The sequence below is a fragment of the Pleurodeles waltl genome, chromosome 4_2 (assembly GCF_031143425.1).
Source record: "Pleurodeles waltl isolate 20211129_DDA chromosome 4_2, aPleWal1.hap1.20221129, whole genome shotgun sequence".
Lineage (NCBI taxonomy): Eukaryota > Metazoa > Chordata > Amphibia > Caudata > Salamandridae > Pleurodeles > Pleurodeles waltl.
The window spans coordinates 29,003,924-29,023,278 of record NC_090443.1 but is presented as its reverse complement, the minus strand read 5'-3'; the positions used below and the strand labels follow the sequence as shown (position 1 = coordinate 29,023,278).

At 45.3% G+C, this 19,355-nt stretch overlaps 1 protein-coding gene across 1 annotated transcript in view; it reads right to left on the bottom strand.

Annotated features, from left to right (window-relative positions):
* Positions 1 to 279: 279 nt before the first annotated feature.
* Positions 280 to 19,355, bottom strand: part of DHH (desert hedgehog signaling molecule) — a 53,811-nt gene continuing 34,735 nt past the window's right edge. The window contains exons 2-3 of the mRNA XM_069230483.1: positions 6,761 to 7,022; positions 280 to 2,720 (exon numbers count right to left, since the gene is read on the bottom strand). Of these exons, the coding sequence (XP_069086584.1) occupies positions 2,050 to 2,720; positions 6,761 to 7,022 (933 nt within the window). The 3' untranslated portion in view covers positions 280 to 2,049. The remainder of the gene's footprint in view (positions 2,721 to 6,760; positions 7,023 to 19,355) is intronic.

Below are 19,355 nucleotides of genomic sequence, written 5' to 3'. Positions count from 1 at the left end.
AAATGTTCTCTAAATTAGTCGTCCCTTGGAAGCGAGTATTGGTTCCCTGATCAGGAACGAAGGTTAACGAAGCAATGGTGATACGCTATAGAACGGTTATGACTAACATCGTCCTTGCAGTCACACATAGAAGATGACCAGGCCTGTTTTTAAATGTTCCAATTAAGAATTCCATAAGGAATAGGTAATATTGCTATGAATTTTCCTGTAAACTAACAATGCTTTCTCCACCTCTTGTCCCAGTTGGCTAAAGTTCTATGTTTTTATTTCTAAATTTTTCTGGTTCTTATTCGCATTAGGCTTTTCTTATGTAAGGATATTTTTAAAGGCATTGTTACATGTTTGAGATTGTAATAATATTTATAATTTGTATGACTTTTAACTGAAAGATTAAAATCTTTGATTGCTTGCACGCCGTGTTCATTTTTTTCTCTCCTCTTCCTTTTTGGAGCCAGGTCTAACTGCCGGGTAGCCAGAAGACGATATACAAAGTCCAAAATGAAAAAATGCAGGTAATAAATCCCCGTGAAACGTGTCTGACTTGTTACAGAAATCTGCACCTCAGTCCTGAGAATGGGCCAGGCAATCAAGGGAGGAATCCAGATTGGAACCACAAGTGGGTGAAGGGGGCTAGGAGAAGAACCCCCAGCCACCCGCTCCCCATTGTGAAGCGAGATCTAGATTATTGTCAACAGGACCACCTCAGAGATCATCTGTATACTCTTTGACTAAGAGAGACGCTTCAAGCCACATGGTGGAACCTTAAGCGCCCAATTTTGCAACGTGCTTTCAACAACTTCCCCTTAACAAATATTTATCTGGTAGTTTGTTTCGGTATTCTATTAGATCTTTCCTAAACATCTGGATTTATGTAACTAAGGAATCAAAGATAGCCCAGCAAAGAGCGCCTGTCTCTTGCTGCCTTTAGAGGATGTCTCGGTGGGGGGGCGGGGGCTCTTTAATGTTATGTCTCTCTCTTTGACCTTCTACATATCCCTACATCTTCACTTCATAAGCAGCTGGGGGGGGGGGGGGCAGAACAGGTATCTAGAGACATAGCAGCAGCACCCCTAGGACATCTATGAGGTCTCCCAGACTGCTGAAATGTCCCACTAAGAGAGTTGGGAGCCAGATCCCTCCCCCTAGGTTAGCCTGTATGCCAGACTGTCTTACAGAGGGGAGATACTGGAGCCAGAGACCCTCAAACTAGCGACGATCTGAGAGTCAACGCCATTAGACAAGGGTGAAGCTTTTCTCAGAATTTCAGTCCCCAGGTCAGAGCTAATTAGGTGAGGAAGCTCTGGGGGTTTTACCAATTTAAACGGGTAGTCCCCCTCAGGGGACAAGGACCTCAGGATTCCACTGCCTGAATCACAGTCCAGCAGAAGAGAAGGGCCTAAGCTAAGGTTCAAATGCTCCTAGGCTGGTTGTGTCTCAAAACGACTGGGGCGAGAAGCGTCTATGCAGAACAATGTGGAAACTCTACGGTGGAAATTGCTATACTTGACCACCAGAGGGCGCAGTGTGTCAGTGCTCCTCTCACTGGCCAGGCGGGGCAGTGGTAGCATCTCCCACATTTGGGCCGGAACATCTGCACCCCCGGTTCATCTCTGTCCCAAGGACGGACACTCATTCTTTTCTTAGAAAACTAAAGGAGTGAGGTTTTGAAAACACCGTGGAGTCTCAGAAGCACATTTGGATTAAAACACACAGAGATTCGACCGATGTCACGGCAAGGCACTACCTGCCTACACACAAAGGTCTCAGTTGAAGTGTGTCCAGGCACCTTCCAGCTCAGGGCAAAGGTCAGTTACACAAAAGCCTACAGCTAGCCCCTAGTGCCCACTGTGGCCTGGAGGGTATAATTTTGGGCTCTGTTCGGTGCACTACAAGGCACTTGGCAGGTGAGAATGTGCAGGGAGGGCAGCCTTACAGCGACCCAACTCTCTACTCTTGCTGCCTGCTCCTGGGCACGGTGGGCATCGACCATCCTGGGCTCCGACGCCCTTAGACTGTCCACTGGGATCTTTTCAGGTCACCCAGGGATTCTTAGGGGTGCGATCGGTCCCATCCAAGAATGGCCTGTGCCACTCTGTAGAGCAGCTGAGGGTACCAATGCACCCCTACACTGGGACTGCCCATGCGTCCTACTCCTGGCTCCCAGGAAGGCAACAGCGACATTAGTGCATGGACCAACCGCAGGGGGCTGAATGCCCAGTGTGCCCAAGAGTGACTGTCGATCACTGCATAGCAAGATGCCAAGACATTGTTCACCAGCAGCGTTCCCTGAGCTGTCAGCGGGGCGTAGACCCCCACACCTTCCTCCATGGACACCCTGATTACCCTAGCGGGGCTAAGGTGAGAAGCGCCCTTGCTGTAGGCTTGCACCCAGTCCCCCACCCGCACCTGACTGGCATACACTGGGGAAAAGTCTGCTGTGCTGTTGACCATGCCCCTGGACACAAAGACCAGATGCGAGGGGGTGAGGAGCAATTTCTGGCCGGGATGGTCCAGCTCCACCGCAACAAAGGAAGTCCGTCGATAGTGGTCCCGATCCAGGAAGAGCAGGACCTCAGTGGGAACCACCTTTCCCATGCTGTCCACAGAGAGCACCATGTCCCCAAGACGCAGTTCTGAGAGGCCAACTCGCTGTCCACTCTGTAGCAGCACAGTGGCGGACCCTGGGAAGCAGCCACCAGCTCGGATGGCCAAAGAGTTATCTGAAAAGAAGGAAGAGAACCAAGTCAGACAGTGAAGAGGGGAGAGCTCAGCATCAGTGCTCAAGAGCACAAAAACTCAAGCATTTCTACAACTCTCAATGCAGGGAGCATAGGAAACATTCACACCAGTCCAACAGACAAAAGACATGGCTTATGGCAATGTCATTCCAACCAAGACATTTGCAGAAGTTCAACAGGAATGGGAGAAGGCAATGCCAAGCCCAACCAGAACATTCATACCAATCCAACAAGAATAGCACATAACCTATGGTAATGTCAAACACAACCTGCACCTTCACACGAGTTCAACATAAGCAGGACATGAATCGTGGCAATGTCAGGCCCAACCTGGCCATTCACTTCAATCCAACAGGCATAGGACATGGCTTATGGCCTTGGGCGGCATTTAACTCTAATATACACACTTCAGAATGCTATCTGTGTGCAAATAGATAACATTCTAAAGTGTGCACAATGCACACACCAATGAATTACAAATGTTGCTTTCCTGTTGGCTTATTACAAAAGCCACATTTCACTTCATAGGTGCCAACAGCAGCAGCGTTCGTTTCTCTTTATCAGCTGCTGCTGAACTTTACATGAGCTTTTTCAAGCCCTCTACCTCCAGGAGATAAGAAAAGGTATCTAAGCAGCACTCCTGGCATTTATTGGCTGCACTCATAGCATATCATGCCATTTCCCCAATTAATATTTATACAAAATAGATTTGCAACTTCTTTAGAAGCATGTTGTGTTACTTTGTTATGCTTACATTTAAAGTTTACTCTTTCACATAGTGTTTCTTTCACTTAGTGTTCTTTTTTAGTTCAGCTGTGCCACTACCTTGCACCATAATGTAAAACATCAGGGTCAAAAGGTTCTGTGATGTCACTTCCTGTGATGTCATCACTAGCTGAACATTTGGATTATGTCACTTCCGCTACTCCTGGCATTTTAGTGAATCGATGTCCATGGGTATGGCAATGTCAAACACAACCTGCACACGCACACCGACCAACAGAAAAAGGACATGGCCAATGGCAACTTCAAACCCAAACAGATCATTCACAAAAGTCCATGAGGAATAGGACATATCCTGTGGCAATTTCATACACCAATTGTGTATTAACACCAGCCCAGCAGAAATAGGATATGGCCTATGGCAATGTCAAACCCGACCAGGGCGTTCAAACCAGTCCAATGGGACTAGGACGTGGCCTATGGTATTTCAAATACAAGCTGTACATTCAGTTACACCATTTCTACAGAAAATAGACAAGGCCTACAGCAATGTAAAACTCATCTTCCCCATTACATCCTCCAGGCAGAGGACATTGCACAGGCCCTGTCCAAACATAGCAGAGACATTGCATGCAGAGATATGATAACCTCCCCCCGCCCACCCCCACATACACACACATTTAAAAGGCAGGATACATATTATGGAGTAAAACTGCAATGGGGAGGTGTGTTGTAAGCCCTCAATAGCTGTCCTCCCATGTTATGGTTAAGCAGTGGGGACTGGTTAATATACCTCTGATGCATACATCACTTTCCTCTCTCAGGGTTTTCTTCTTTCAGCACCAAGTCAAGTTTGGTACCTATTTGTGCTGTGGCAAAAAACCAACAGGCAAATAGGAGGGCATGGGGGCAATGTAAGACCTAACCTAAACACCACACCCAAAAGGTGACCACCTTAGGCATGTGGAATATGGCATGGGACATTCTGGGGATGGATGGGATTTCAAGGGGGCATTATCAGAGCCAACCCCTACATCACATTCAATAATCTGAGGGCACTGGTTACGTTTACCAGCTTTGTTTTATGGAGGCACCAGCTGCAACTATACCAAAGCTGCCCCACCACTCTGTGGAGGGCCAGCACTTTAGCCACTGTAACAGTGAGCATACTCCCCCGAATCCGGAAGTTTCCACTCACAGCCAGATGCCATCCATTTAAATCTACCCTATCATTTCCACATCCCTTTGACAATTCAAAAACAACGGTCGAACCTCCTCCGACATTTCTAAAAGGCTCACCCCATCCTCCTCTCACAGTTTCAAAAGAACTGTTCCAAACTCCTCTGACAGGGCCAGACCACCCTACCCCTTTCAACCTTCTCTGACCGAAAAACTCCTTTCAACTTATCACAGCTCCAAAGACCCCTTTCAACCTCATCGGACAGTTCCATGAGACCCGTTCCAACTTCTTCTGACAGTTCTGAAAGGCCTAGACCAACCTTCTTGTTACATCCAAAAGACCTGTTCCAACCTCCTCCGAAAGTTGCAAACGAAGCATTTCTACCTTCTTTGTCAGTTGCTAAAAACGGGTTTCATCCTCCCCTGTCAGTTCCAAAAGACCCATTCGAACTTCTTTTGACACCTCCAAAAGAACTGTTCAAAACTTCTCTGACAGTTCCCAGAGACCGGTTTCAAACTCCTTTGACAGTTCCAAAAGCGCCCTTTCAAACTCTTCTGAAAGCTGCAAAAGAACCATTTCAACCTTTTCTGGTAGTTCCGAAAGACCTCTTTCAGCCTTCTATGCCACCTCAAAAAGACCCATTCCAACATCCTCTGACTGTTCTGAAAGACTTATTCTAGCTTTGTATGTCACCTCCAAAAACCCATCCTAACTTCCTCTGACAGTTACAAAACAACCATCCCAAAAACTTGTTCCTGCTTCCTCTAATAATTCCAAATCTACTTTTCCAAACTCCTCGGTCAATTCCAACCTCGTTTGACAGCTTCAAAAGACCCATTCCTGTCTCATCTGACAGTTACACAACACATTCCAAACTCACTTATCAGTTCCAAAAGACTGTTAACAACCTCCTCTGTCAGTTACAAGTAGCCCATTTCTTCCTCCTCTGTTAGTTCCAAAAGACCCTTTACAACCTGCTCTGACAGTTCCAAAAGAGTAGTTCAAACCTCCTCTGTCAGTTCAAAGGGACCTGTTTCAACCTCCTCTGTCAGTTAAAAAATACCCATTTCTTCCTCCTCTGTTAGTTCCAAAAGATCCGCTACAACCTACTCGGAAAGTTCCAAAAGAGCAGTTCAAAACTTCTCTGTCAGTTCAAAGAGACCTGTTTCAACATCCTCGTCAGTTCCAAAAGAACCAAAGACAAGTTCAAAACTTCTGTCAGTTCCAGAATTACAGTTCCTACTTTTACATTTTCAAAAAACTCGTTCCAAACGCCACTGTAAATTCCCAAAAGACCCATTCCAAACTTCTCTGTCAGTTCCATAATACTCGTTCCAACCTCCCCAGTCAGTTCCAAAAGACCAGTTCCTAATTCCTTTGACAGTTACCAAAGACCTATTACAATCTCCTCTGGTAGCTCCAAAAGACATCTTCCAGCCTAATCGGCTATTTGGTACCTGTCTGTGAATTTAGATGTGGTGCCAACTTTGAGAGCTGTCAAATGAGAGAAACCAATTGGACAGCATTGCCTCTTTTAGTATCAGAGTCTTACAGTAGGTCTAGCCTTGGCAAGATTTAAATTTTTTGAGTTTTTTTGGGCAAACATATTCAATATGCATAAAAATGCTAAAAGTATATACTATGTATATATAAAGGTGTACTCATGGACTCCATGCATACCACTGCTGGCAATGAAGTGCACTCATTTTCAGGCGGCTGTGCATATGTGATGAAGCAAAATGCTGTCACTCTCAGGTCAAGACAGCCAATGGATAAAGTGGGTTGACTCATTGGGACATTACGTTTGCTGTGGTGGGCAGACGCAACATGTGACTGACACTTGAACAAACCAAAAGATGAAGGACGTTGACGGAAAGCCCATGTATGTATGTATACTGGTACGTATTTATTTTTTTTGGGGGGGAAACATATAGCTGACACGAAAGATAAAGCGGCCTCTAAACCAAACCTAAAAATTGTTGAGGTCAAATGGTGTAAGTCACATACAATTGTTTGCTTAATGGTTTTAAAACTATGTGACGTCGTTGGGCAGGCTGGATGTGTGACATTACTTCTACTACCCCTGACATTTTGGTAAATCGACATCCGTGCTAATTACCTGCTTTCACAGACACGTGCACATGTGCCTTGGACTCATAGTACACCCAATCAAAGCCGGCCTCCACGGCCAGCCAAGCCAGCATGCCGTACTTGTTTCTGTCACGGTCTGAAGTGGTGATGTCAAGTGCCCGGCCCTCGTAGTGCAAGGAATCATGGGAGTGATGACCGTCCTCGTCCCATCCTTCTGTAACCCGCAACTTCACCCCGGGCCACATGTTCATAACTGAGATTGCTAGGGCGTTCACACGGTCCTTGCAGCGCTGCCATCCACCCAGGAGAAGAAAGGAAAGAGATGTCAGTATTCACAGAATAGACCTCTGGCGCATGCGCGGTGCATATCTCTTGCCTAGTTAAAAGTGTGAGGATAAGATACTATGGACTGCCACCCCAGGCATAAGAGAAGTAAGATCTACTTGAGGGTCCCTTCACCTTGCACACTAGCTGGAGAGAGGCTTGTGGAGGCATGATACTGACGGCTTCTGGGGCCAAATAACCCCGTCTCCCAATAAAGAAACTTCAGCATCTGGCATCAAATAAGTCCTCTTACAATATAGGGGTTGCAGGCTTTTGGGGAAAAATTACTTCTTTCCCTATAAATAACTTATAACTTCTAGGTTCAAGTAACTCATATTCCAATAAAGACATTACATTTTTCATGACCAAAAAATCCATCTCCAGTAAAGACTTTGTTACTTACCTGTAACTCCTGTTCTCCATTATTGGTATCCTTCATAGATTACATGCTTGAATCCTTCCCCGTTGTCCAAGTGTACTAAGCAGTATATATAAGTATAATAGGCAGTAAAGGGAATGCAGAGTTCTGCTTAATAGCTTATCTATGTTCAGTTTTAAAAAGGGCCAAAGTTGACTTATGACCAATCAGACGACAACACCCTTAGAACACTCCCAACAGAGGCATCCTCCCTCAGATTTTCTATGCACTAATGGGATAGAACTCACTGACCAAGAAGGAGGGCCTGTAACGGAAGGAGGGTGGGTCGCATGTGAATCTATGAAATATACCAATGCTGGAGAACAGGAGTTACAGGTAAGTAGACATTCTTTCTCCAGTATAGGGGTATCTTTCATAGATTCACATGCTTGAATCAGAATAGTTAGCAGTGCAATCTATAGCAACAAATAGACATGATTATGACAGCGGATGGTGGGTATAATATTATATAACATATGGTAAGGCTCACCTTATTGGAATAGATGGCAAAGTAGCGCTTGACTCACAGCTGTATCAGAAGTGCGTGCTGCACCCAGACAGTGGTGCTGGGGGAAAGTGTGCCTGATTTTCCAGGTTGCAGCACGGCATATATTTTCAAAGGACATCCCAGCAAATGAGGCAGCTGTTGCGGCGACTGCTCTGGTAGAGTGCGCTCTAGTCTTTTGTCTTAGAGGCCTGCCTGCCTTAAAGTGGTAGAATTGAATGGCCGACAAAATCCATCTCGCTATGGTAGATTTGGAGACTGGTCAGCCTTTATTGTTGTTACCGCAGGCTACAAAGAGTTAATCAGTAGTGTGAATATGCTTTGTTCGTTGTAAGTAAAATTTCAAACACCTCTTGACATCAAGAGAATGAAGACTCTGTTCCGCTGGTGTTTGAGGTTTAGGGAAGAAAGTCTTAATCATTACTGGTTATTTCAGATGAAAATGAGTGGGAACCTTTGGTATGAACTTAGTATAAGTTTGGAGGATCACCATGGTATCTTTGAATTGTAGGAAAGGTTTCCTAATAGGGAACGCTTGAAGTTTGCTTGCTTTCCTAGCAGAGGTAAGGGCTAGTAACAGCGCCACCTTCCAAGTAAGGAACTTTAGTTCAACTTTGTGAATTGATTCAAATGGAGTTTTCATCAGCTGAGAAAGCACAGTGTTAAGCTGCCAGGCAGGTGGCTGTGATTTTATTGGGGGATATACCATGAAAAGTCCTTTAAGAAATTGGACAATAAATCAGTGTGACCATATGGAGGGAGCTCCCAAAGTCCGCCTATACCTGGAAATAGCAGCCAAATGCACTTTTACAGAGGAGTGTGTTAGACCAGATTTGGTTGGAGACAGTATATATGGTACCAGTTGTTCAGGAAGAGATGTGATAGGATGTACTTTAGATTTTTCGCACCAAAGACAGCAAGCATGTGCAAGCATATTTCGATAATCCTCTGGAAGGTCTAGGTGCTGTAGCTCATAGTGCTCAGTAGCCAAGCTGATTAATGCAGAGAAGCCGGGTCTGGATGAAGGATCTGGATTCATCAACAACACGTCTAATTGGGGCTTGAGTTGAATGTGTTTGTCCACTGACAACATGAGGAGCTCCGGAAACCAGTGTTGCCTGGACCTTCGTGGAGCTATGAGTATCTATTGGCATGGTTCCCATTAGATTTTTTGGAGAACTCTGAGAATAGGTGGGATTGGGGGAAAATCGCAGGCATAAATCCTGGACCATTGCATTGAAAGGGCATTCCCCCAGGATCCCTTTTAAGGTTACCTGCTGGCGTAAAACAAGCATTTCTTTTTCTGTGGTGATGCAAAAAGATTCGGATTGGGCTTGCCCCATCGTTGAAATTTGACATCCAGGACCAATTGGTTAAATTCTCATTCGTGACAACTATGAGACGTTCTGCTCAAGGTAGCTGGTAGAGAGTTGTGCTCCTTGGGATAGAATCCTGGATTGTGTACCTCCCTGTTTGTTGAGGTAATGCCTACTTGTAATATTGTCAGTTCCCATCAACACAGAGGAACTTTGAACTCTCGGCAAGAAAGCTTGAAGAGCCTGAGTGATTGCTCTGAGCTTGAGGAAGTTGATATGCATTTTCAACTGTTCTGGACCCCACCCGCCTTAAATCTGTAGATCTTGTAAATGAGCTCCCCATTCTTGCAGATAAGTATCTGTTGTAATGATGTATTCTGAAATGGGGTGAAGGAAAGTCAGTCCTGCAGAGAGATTGTTGGAGCTTGTCCACCAGGGAAGAGCTGCTTTCATGACAGTTGTGATCTGTACGATGTAGTCAAACTGTCCTTCCATTAGGAGCCATTGTGTGTCCATTTGCTCCTAGAAAAGTTGGATTTTGTGATGAGCATGAGGTATTAAGAAAATGGATGAAGACATCATGCCTAGCAGAGATTGGATCAGGTGAAGTGAAGCGCACGTTCTTCTTGAAAGGATGCAAGCCAAAATGGAGAGTTTCTGTTGTCTGTCTACGTATCTGAATGCCTTGTCGATTAATGTGTCGAGAGTTGCTCCCAGAAAAGTTATTCTTGTGGAAGGTATAAGGACAGACTTCTGGAAATTGACTGTATGGCCCAGGGCTTGAAAGAGATGAAGACACTTGGTAGTATCCCTCAACACCTGTTGGAAAGATGGAGCCTCTATCAACCAGTTGTCGAAGTAAGGGAAAACTTGAATGCTTTGTTGTTGCAGATTGGCTGCCACCAGAGCAAGGCATTTTGTAAATATCCATGAAGCGTATCAGAGACTAAAAGGAAGGACTTTGAACTGGTAGTGAGTACCAGCTATTGTAAACCTGAGGAATTTGCGATGGTTGGTGTGGGAAAGTACCCTCTTTTTGGCATGGTTACCCCACTTTTTGCCTCCTGTCAGTATGCTTTGAATGTTTTCACTAGGATCCTACTAACCAGTAAATTTGGTTGACTAGGACTTTGCACACCCCACAGATGGCATACTGGTGCCCTCATATAAGTCCATAGTATATGGTACTTAGGTACCCAGGGCATTGGGGCAACAGGGGTTCCCACGTGCTGCAGCATGTATTATGCCACCCACGGGAGCCCATGCGAAATGTGTCTGCAGGCCTGCTGTTGCAGCCTGCGTGAAAAGGTGCATGCACCCTTTCACTACATGTATCTGCACCAGGTCACTGTAAGACATTCCTTTGGTAGGACCTCCTAGCCCAGAGAGCAGGGTGCAGATACCAGTGTGTGGGTGCACCCCTGCATGAGCAGATGTGCACCTACGAACCTCAGCTACATTGAACTGGACTTCGTAAGTGCGGGGAAGCCATTTTACCCGTGCACTGGACACAGGTGTCTAGCTACATAATGGTAACTCAGAACCTGGGCATGTTTGGTATCAAACAGATCGGAATCATACCCTAATACTGTTGTCAGTATTGGTTGTATGATTCCATGCACTCTGGGGGCTCCTTAGAGAACCCCCAGCATCGCTCGGACCAGTCTTCTGGGGTTTTCCGGGCAACTTGTGCTGCTGCCACCCCACAGACAGGTTTCTGCCCTCCTGCTGTTTGCTCAAGCAGAGGAAGGCAGAACAAAGGATTTCCTGTGGGAGAGGGTGGTAAACCCTCTTCCTTGGAAATAGGTGTTACATGGCTTGGGAGGCGTAGCCTTTCCAAGTCACTGGTATGCTTTGAGGGGCACATTTGATGCCCTCCTTGCATAAACCAATTTGCACCAGTCCTGTGACCCCCGGTCCTTGCTCTGGCACTAAACTGGACAAAAGAAAGGGGAGTGACCACTTCCTTGTCCATCACCATCCTAGGGGTGGTGCCCAGAGCTCCTCCTGGTGGCCACTTGATTCTGCCCTCTTGAATCCAAGATAGGCAGAGGCCCCTAGGAGCATCTGAGTGGCCAGGTTAGGTAGGTGATGTCACAGCCCCCTCCTGATAGGTGGTCACCCTGCTACGAGGCCAGTCCCCTTTCCTGGACTATTAAGGGTCTCCCGTTTGGGTGGGTCCTCAGATCCCACATGTAAGATTCCAACAGAACCTCTCTGCATTGTTTACTTCATCTTCTGGCCACTGGGACTGCAACTGGACCCTCCAGGAACCGACATTCTGCAACTTCAGCGACGACTTCGCTCTGCAACATTGTTTCCACGTTGAGGCAGAGACTCACAACCTCCCACTTCGGATAGCTGGTAGAGGGGACCGAGTGGACCACTCTAGACTACCACCTGTGTTACAGGAACCACGCAGAGTTGCAGGAGAGAGGATCCACATGGCCCCTCATCGATTCAGTTGGTGCCTGCAGATGCAGGGGAGTGACTCCTTCACTCCAAGGGAGTTTCCTTCTTGCTTCTTGGTGCAGACTGAAGACTTGCCACCCTCAGAAGATGCACAGCCGGGGAAATGTTTCAGATGCTAGAAGGAGCCAGAGAAACAATGTTGCAGAGCGAAGTTGTCACTGGAGCTGCAGATTGTAGGTTCCTGTGAAGTCCAGTTGTGGTTCCAGTGGCCAGAAGTCAAAGTAATAATTGCAAAGGAGTCCTGCTGGAATCTTGCACATCGAATCTGAGGACCCTCCCAGGAGGGAGACCCTAAATAGCCCTGGAAGGGGGATTGGTCAGTTAGCAAGACGACCACCTATCAGGTGGGGTCTGTGATATCACCTGCCTGCCCTGGGCTCTCAGATGCTCCCAGAGGCCTCTGCCCACCTTGTATTCAAGATGGCAGAATCAAGTGGCCACTTAGAGGAGCTCTGAGCACCACACCTGGGTGGTGGTGGACAGGGGAGTGGTAACTCCCCTTTCCATAGTCTAGTTTTGCGCCAAAGCCAGGACTGGTGCACCCTGGTTTATGCAAGGAGGGCACCAAATGTGCCCTTCAAAGCATACCAGTGGCTTGGGGAGGTTCCCCTCTCAAGCCATGTAACACCTATTTCCAAAGGGAGAGGGTGTTGCCTCCGTCTCCCAAAGGAAATGCTTTGTTCTGCCTTATTGGGCTTGAGCTGGTCAAACAGAAGGAGGGGCAGAAACCTGTCTGTAGGATGGCAGCAGCAAGGGCTGCCCGGGAAAACCCTGCAAACTGGTAGGAGCAAAGCTGGGTGTCCCCCAGAGTGCATGGAATCCTACAACCAATACTGGCAACAGTATTGGCATATGATTCTGACATGTTTGATAACAAACCTGCCCAGAGTTACCATTGTGAAGCTGGACATAGGTAATTACCTATGTCCAGTAGACGGGTAAAATGGCTTCCCCACACTCACGAAGTCCAGGAAAATGGAGCACACACAGGTACTTGCACCTCACCCTCTGGCCTAGGAGGGCCTGCCATAGGGGTGACTTACCTGGTGCAGTGACCTGTAGTGAAAGGGTGCATGCACCTTTTCACGTAGGCTCAATGGCAGGCCTGCAGACACATTTTACATGGGCTCCCATGGGTGGCATAATATATGCCTCAGCCCAGGGGGAAACCTTAGTGCCCCAAAGCCCTGGTTACCTACGTACCATTTACTAGGGGCATACATGGGGGCAGCAGTATGCCAATTATGGGGTGCACAAAGTCAGGAACAACCAAATTTAGAGGGAGAGAGCACAGTCACTGGGGTCCTGGTTAGCAGGATCCCAGTGAACACAGTCAAAAACACACTGACAGCAGGCTAAAAGTGGGGGTAACCATGGCAAAAAGAGGGTACTTTCTTACAGTGAGTTCTCCGGCGCTTTGTATTTTTTGCCTATTCTAGGAAGAACGGCAGTGAAGGTCGCTGGCGTCGTCATGATCTTACCTCCTTCCTCCCATATATAGGCCCTGATTTATACTTTTTTTGTGCGCATTTGCATCATTTTTTAACGCAAAAGTGGCATAAACTTACAAAATACTATTGTATTTTGTAAGTTTGCACTGCTTTTGCGTCAAAAAAAGACTCAAATGGGGCACAACATTTTTTATAAATCAGGGACATAGTGTACAATTGGTATTGTTATACTGTTTTTCTAGACTGATCCTTGAAATCATAGAGAAAAGAGTCAGTAGTAATGGCCAGTTTGAATCGCTTTGCTGCTCTCTCCATTAATGTGTGAAAAACACCAATATCTTCCATTGGACAATCCACTGGTTGTGGTGCTGGAGGAGAGTGTATAGCAATGAGATAAACACCTCATCATTCACTGGTGAGGGTGCAATTGTCTGTTATCTCACCATCATCGCCAACATCATCATTGTTAGATGAGAAAGGATCCTCTCGAGGAAGCATGGCAACATAGGATTGCGGAGTCATTCTCTGTGTAGGTGGGGGAGGTAGATGTTTTGGCAATCTAGGTGCCGCCGCATTTGATTGTTGCACTTCAACTGGCACTGGGAAAAGCTTTTAGTAGTCTGGAAGAATACTCTGTTGGTCTTGAACTAAAGAAGCTTGAACCTGGACCATGCCTGCTGGAGCTGAAGGATGAGGAGTATATTGATGATATTTCTTTGCATAATGATGGCTTTGGTAAACAGGCTCATAATAATCTTGTTCTTCTACTTCTTCATCCTGATATTTAATGTGTTAATTCAGAGGTACTGGGAGCTGTACCAAACATCCTTTGATCATCACCGGAGTCCTGAATATCTAATTAATGGCTTGGTATAGATGGAGATACTCCAGCATGCGACGAGAATTCAGAATGAAAACCTTGAGATGAGAAAACAGTCCATCGACGAGGTCATCGCCGGCAGTGTCGGTGAGGAGGGCAACAGTAATGTGGATGGTCTCTTTATGGGTTTCACCGACGAGGATGAGGATTTTTCCAAAGTCTGCATCGTCAACGGTGTTGTCGACGGGGTCTTCGACGAGGTGGTTGTCCACAGTGTTGATGATGAGGTGGTCGTCAACGGTGTCATTGACAAGGTGGTCATCGACAGTGGCACTGATGGTGATGCAGTCTTCAACGGTGTTGATACTTTCTTCATTGATGTCACTGTTGTTGTTGACGCAATGGATCTTGTTGATGGTGTGGTGGTTGTCATCAATGAGTTAGTCTTTATCGATGCAGATACCGTAATTGATGTTGTCATCGACAGGGTAGCTGACCACTGATCACTGCCGCAGCCAATGGTTTTGATGTTTTTGCCGTCACAGATGATAATTTAGCAGTGAATTTTAGCCTCTTTGAGAGAGGTTCAGATAATGATTTAGGATTTAATAGAAGAGTTGAAGATGGAGTTGAGGGTTCAGATTTACAATCTGAAGGAGTCCTTTTTTGTTTTTCCTCATGAGAAGAGCCTTGTGCAGATCCATGGTGGATCTTTTTTAAGACTTTATTACTATGATGAGGGGAATCATGGTGAGACCTTTCCTTCTTTCTGGAAGTCTGTGAGGAGATGGAACACTCACTACTTTCTTCGTCAGAAACTATGGCAGTCTTGGTTTTAAGTTTCTGTAGCCATAGTAAAAGCCTTCCCTCACAGTCTTTGGGTGTTTTGTGTAGAAAAAGTTCTGCATATCTTGCAGTCTCTCACCTTGTGGGATGGATGAAGCCAATAAATACATTCTCTATGAGGATCTTCCGAATGTACTCCTTTCTCACCACAGGAGGTACAAGTTCTGGAGAGGCCTTTCTTAACCAGTTCTTACATGCTGGAATAGAGAAATACCAATTTGGAGATCACCAAATCAGGAAAAACTGAGCAAAGCTCAGGGAGACTCCCTCACACACAATGTGCTGTGAAAGTCTGAGGGAAGATGCCTCTGCTGGGAGTGTTCTAAGGATGCCGTTAGCTGATTGGCCATTAGCCAACTTTGGTCCTTTTTAAAAAGGGCATACATAGGCTATTAAGCTGAACTTTGCATTCCCTTTACAGCCTATTATACTGATATATACTGCTTACTATGATACCGTGGGACTACCACTTCGACGACAGGGAAAGATTGAAGCATGTGAATCTATGGAGATACTCCAACACTGGAGAATAAACAGTAGAATTGAAGATGATCGAACTTCTGTTCACAACCTGTTGAGCCAAATATCTGTGCTGGAGTGCGACTGAATAACTTGCTACAGTACCTCGGAGGTGGAGACTAGATATACACTCTCAACTCCAGATGCAGCCTCTGGAGCTGGATGCCAGACCCTAGTGGTGATCTCCAGAAAGAACAAATGATCACAGATGTGGACTCTAAAAGTAGAAGCAATGCACCCTAATTTCACACATCCTTCTGGATATTCTTGATACAAGACCCAGGATCAGCCCACCAGCAATGGAGAGCAAACACATGATGCAGCCTCCATAGCTGAAAACAATAAGCCAAATATGGCCTCTTAAAATACTAGCAAGTGATCTAGGTGAGATATCTAGAACTAGACGCAATTCTCCAGATGAGCCATGCAGACCTGGGCACAGTGCACCAGCTGGCAGATGAAGCCTTGTTCCTGATGTGTGCAGTTCTGTTTTAACTCACCCTCCCTTTTCTGGTGCATTCATTTTATTGTATCTGTGTCCTCTGTGCGGTATGGGAGCTTGCACTACTACCTGTTAATGAAGTATGGTAAACATATTTTCACTGTATGGAAGACAAACCGATTTACTTTGACATTGTTTATTTTAGGTTGTGGAACAGAGTGTTGCCCTTCCCATTACTACACCGCTGTAAATACCATAATACTAATGATAAACCAGGACCGTCAGAGCTACTCACAAGAGACCTGGAGCAATTTATGATTTCATTTTTGGTTGGCCCCAGAGCCAATTGAGATAGCTGGAGTGCTCACGTGGACCCCTCTGTATCTCTGGGCCATCCTTAGAAACATCCCTGGTGCAAGGTCTCTTTGCATGCATGGTGCCTAGTAGACACCAGGTCATCACTTTAGCAACCGCTTGCAAACAGAGAGATTGAAGTGAAGCCACAATACAGCTCCCAGGTTTAATCAGATACTTGAACGAAAGGGATGACCTGGGAAATGGGCCCCTTTGTGAGAAAGAGTCTTCTCGTCACACTACACAGATAGCAGGGGCAAAGTGATCGCTGTGGTAGATATTAAAGACATGTTAGACATGCCGACTCCAGTTAGTCTAGATGCATCTAACCTTAATATCTCTAGTAACAGAAAACAATGGTTTGGGTGGTTTCATTAATAGGTGATTCAGGTGCTTAGAGGTCAGCAAATGCTACCCAGCGAAGTATCATATTCAGTAATCGTGTGACCACAATATTTTTCGCAGAGCTCATAAACACATATAATTATGATCAACACAGGTAAAGTTACGTACATTTCGATGATGGAATCATTTGGTCTTTCATGTGAACGAACGGCGTAATGCATGTGAATAGTGACAGTGGTGATGATTTGATTGTGAAAACAAAGAACAGAAAAGGGATTCAACCCCAGTGGGAGTGCTTAGCCATGATTAATATTAATGCCACAAGGTCAAATAATGGTGCTTCCCCCCAAAGGTATTGTCATATTGAAATATCACCGCATTGGTGTTTTTCCTCAAAGAGTTAGCTGTGGGTATCTACTGCCCTTTTCTTGTATAGGTTCATCATTTCTTCTAAGTTTTGGGTTTGTTTTTTTATATTGTATTATTGACAATCTCACTAATTTGCATATCAGTGCATCCATTCAGTCCTGATGAAGGCCCTGCTTAAACCTTGACTAGGGGTTTAAACACCAAAATGCCTAAACTTTGGCTTGGTTCCTCAGATGGACTCTCAAATTGCTAGGCAAGAATACCCAATTGTCTTCTGCTAAGGAAATTGTTGTGTATAGCAGCTATAACTTTTATGTTCTTTGTTGCTACGTTATAGTTATCGCCATTGTCACTTTTCATGTACACTGCTCTGTTCTTTCACTTGAAGCATTATGTAGTTTCATCAACGATTTTTACATAAATCTACTTATGTTGACCATAGTTGCCTATGTTTACGTTCTTTGCTAATAAAACTGTGGATTAACATTTACAGATCCCATTGTTTCACATGACTTTTGATGAATATGATCACTTCTTTGGGTAGCATACTCTGATCCCTAAGTAATTGAAGCATATATGAATAAAACAATCAGACATTTGTTTTCTGTTACCAGTTGAATATCCATAGTTCGTTAGTATACTGGGTTCATGGACGTCAATTCACTGAAATGCCAAGGGTTGCGAAAGTGACATCACACGTCCCTTGACCTCCACTTTCACTCACACACACATACTTACACATATGCAGAAATTCACACTTACATACACTCTCTCTCACATAAACACACTCTCACCCGCAAGCACGCACAGAGCATAGATTTAAAAGCATCTCTACTTACCTCTGCTGCCATGGAAGGGCATGTTCCAGCTAATAGTACTCCATTTCTATTACACTAACAGTGAAAATATATTATTATTCACTATTAGTGTAATATAACATTGTCAAAAAAAGGAAGAAAGTGAAGCCTCAACTGTCGTCTATTAGGACTAGCTGCCACCTTGTTCCTGAGGTCAAGTGTCACAAAGACAGTGCCAGGGGTCGCAAAGAGCAAGCCAGGGGTCGCAGCTAAATGACGTCCATGACTGGGTTGCTCCATTTTTTATTCCTGTCTCTAATGCCTTAGCATGATTTGCTTAACACTGTCACACTGTGCCTTGGACCCTGCATTAAAATCACTATAGAACATCCCGTAAAACAGATACTCTAATTCAAAGTTTCCTGCTTGTTGCACAAATCTGGCTTTCTAGGGCAATCTCCCATCTACCTAACCAGATATTGGGTGCTTTATTCATGAATATTGCATTCAGGTCTTTGAAAGATGGACTTTGAACCCCATGAAAGGTTTGGGCGGTTCACATTGGGGGCAACATGATGGCAGCCCAGGCAGGGGCGTAGCTTGGTCATTAAGAGTGAGGGGGGTGAGCTTCAGGTTTTCAACAATCACGCTGGCACATGATGTTAAAATACATTACATGACAATCTGGGCACATAAAAGGGGCTGGAGGGGCAGTGGAAAGGGAGACAAATGCAGATTGGTAGGGGTATTAAGTGAGAAACAAACACAATATTTTGTGAATTAACCAACATGTTGGAAGATTTACAGAGCAGAGAATGAGAGAGTGTGTGTTTTTGTCTGTGTCTATGTAAAAATCCCTTGTGAAGGCTAACAGACATCTCACCATACACGACTGAAAGCACCTGTACCAAACAATCTTCCAGAAAATACATTTATTAGAGAGATGTAACACCCCAACCCACCTCACCCCATTGAAGATACAACCCTGCGAACATGGCACACAACTCCAGAGTGGGACAAAAAGGAATAGGGAGGAATGCCATCTAGTAACAAAGCAGGGGAATGAGAACGACAAGACATCCATTCATTCAAGAGCAAAATGGTGACCATAATCCCATATGTGTACTTTTCAATGCATGGAAAACAACAGGCAAAACCTTAAATTATTCTCCTCATTTCTTTCAATGCACATGTTGGAAGAGAAGTTGTTCATACATTTCTCTGGTATATTTTTCTGGGCGGGTGTTTTGTTTTTGAGATGCATGCCACACTTAGGTCTTGATAGGGTGGTAGGAGAAATGCAAAAGAGGGACCAGGAGAAAGGGAAGCAGGGAACAAGGCAGGGGAAAGAGAAAGGAGCCTTTTAGTAGAGTGGCCTTTACTTACACAGTACATCTGACCAGCATGAGGGATAGTACTCGCTTGAAGGCCTCAATACTTGCTTTTTGGCCTTTGTTTTTGTGCAATGTGACTTTTACTGCCAGTGTGCAGGCGGTGAGCAGGTACCACTTTCAAAACGGCAGCTAAGTTACTCTGCAGAGTCGTTTGTTGATGGAGGGCTCAAGGTGCTTACTGCAAGTGGTGGTCTATCCTGAAAGAAACGCTCTTAAACACGTATTGCTAGGAAACAAGCCCTGGGCAAACC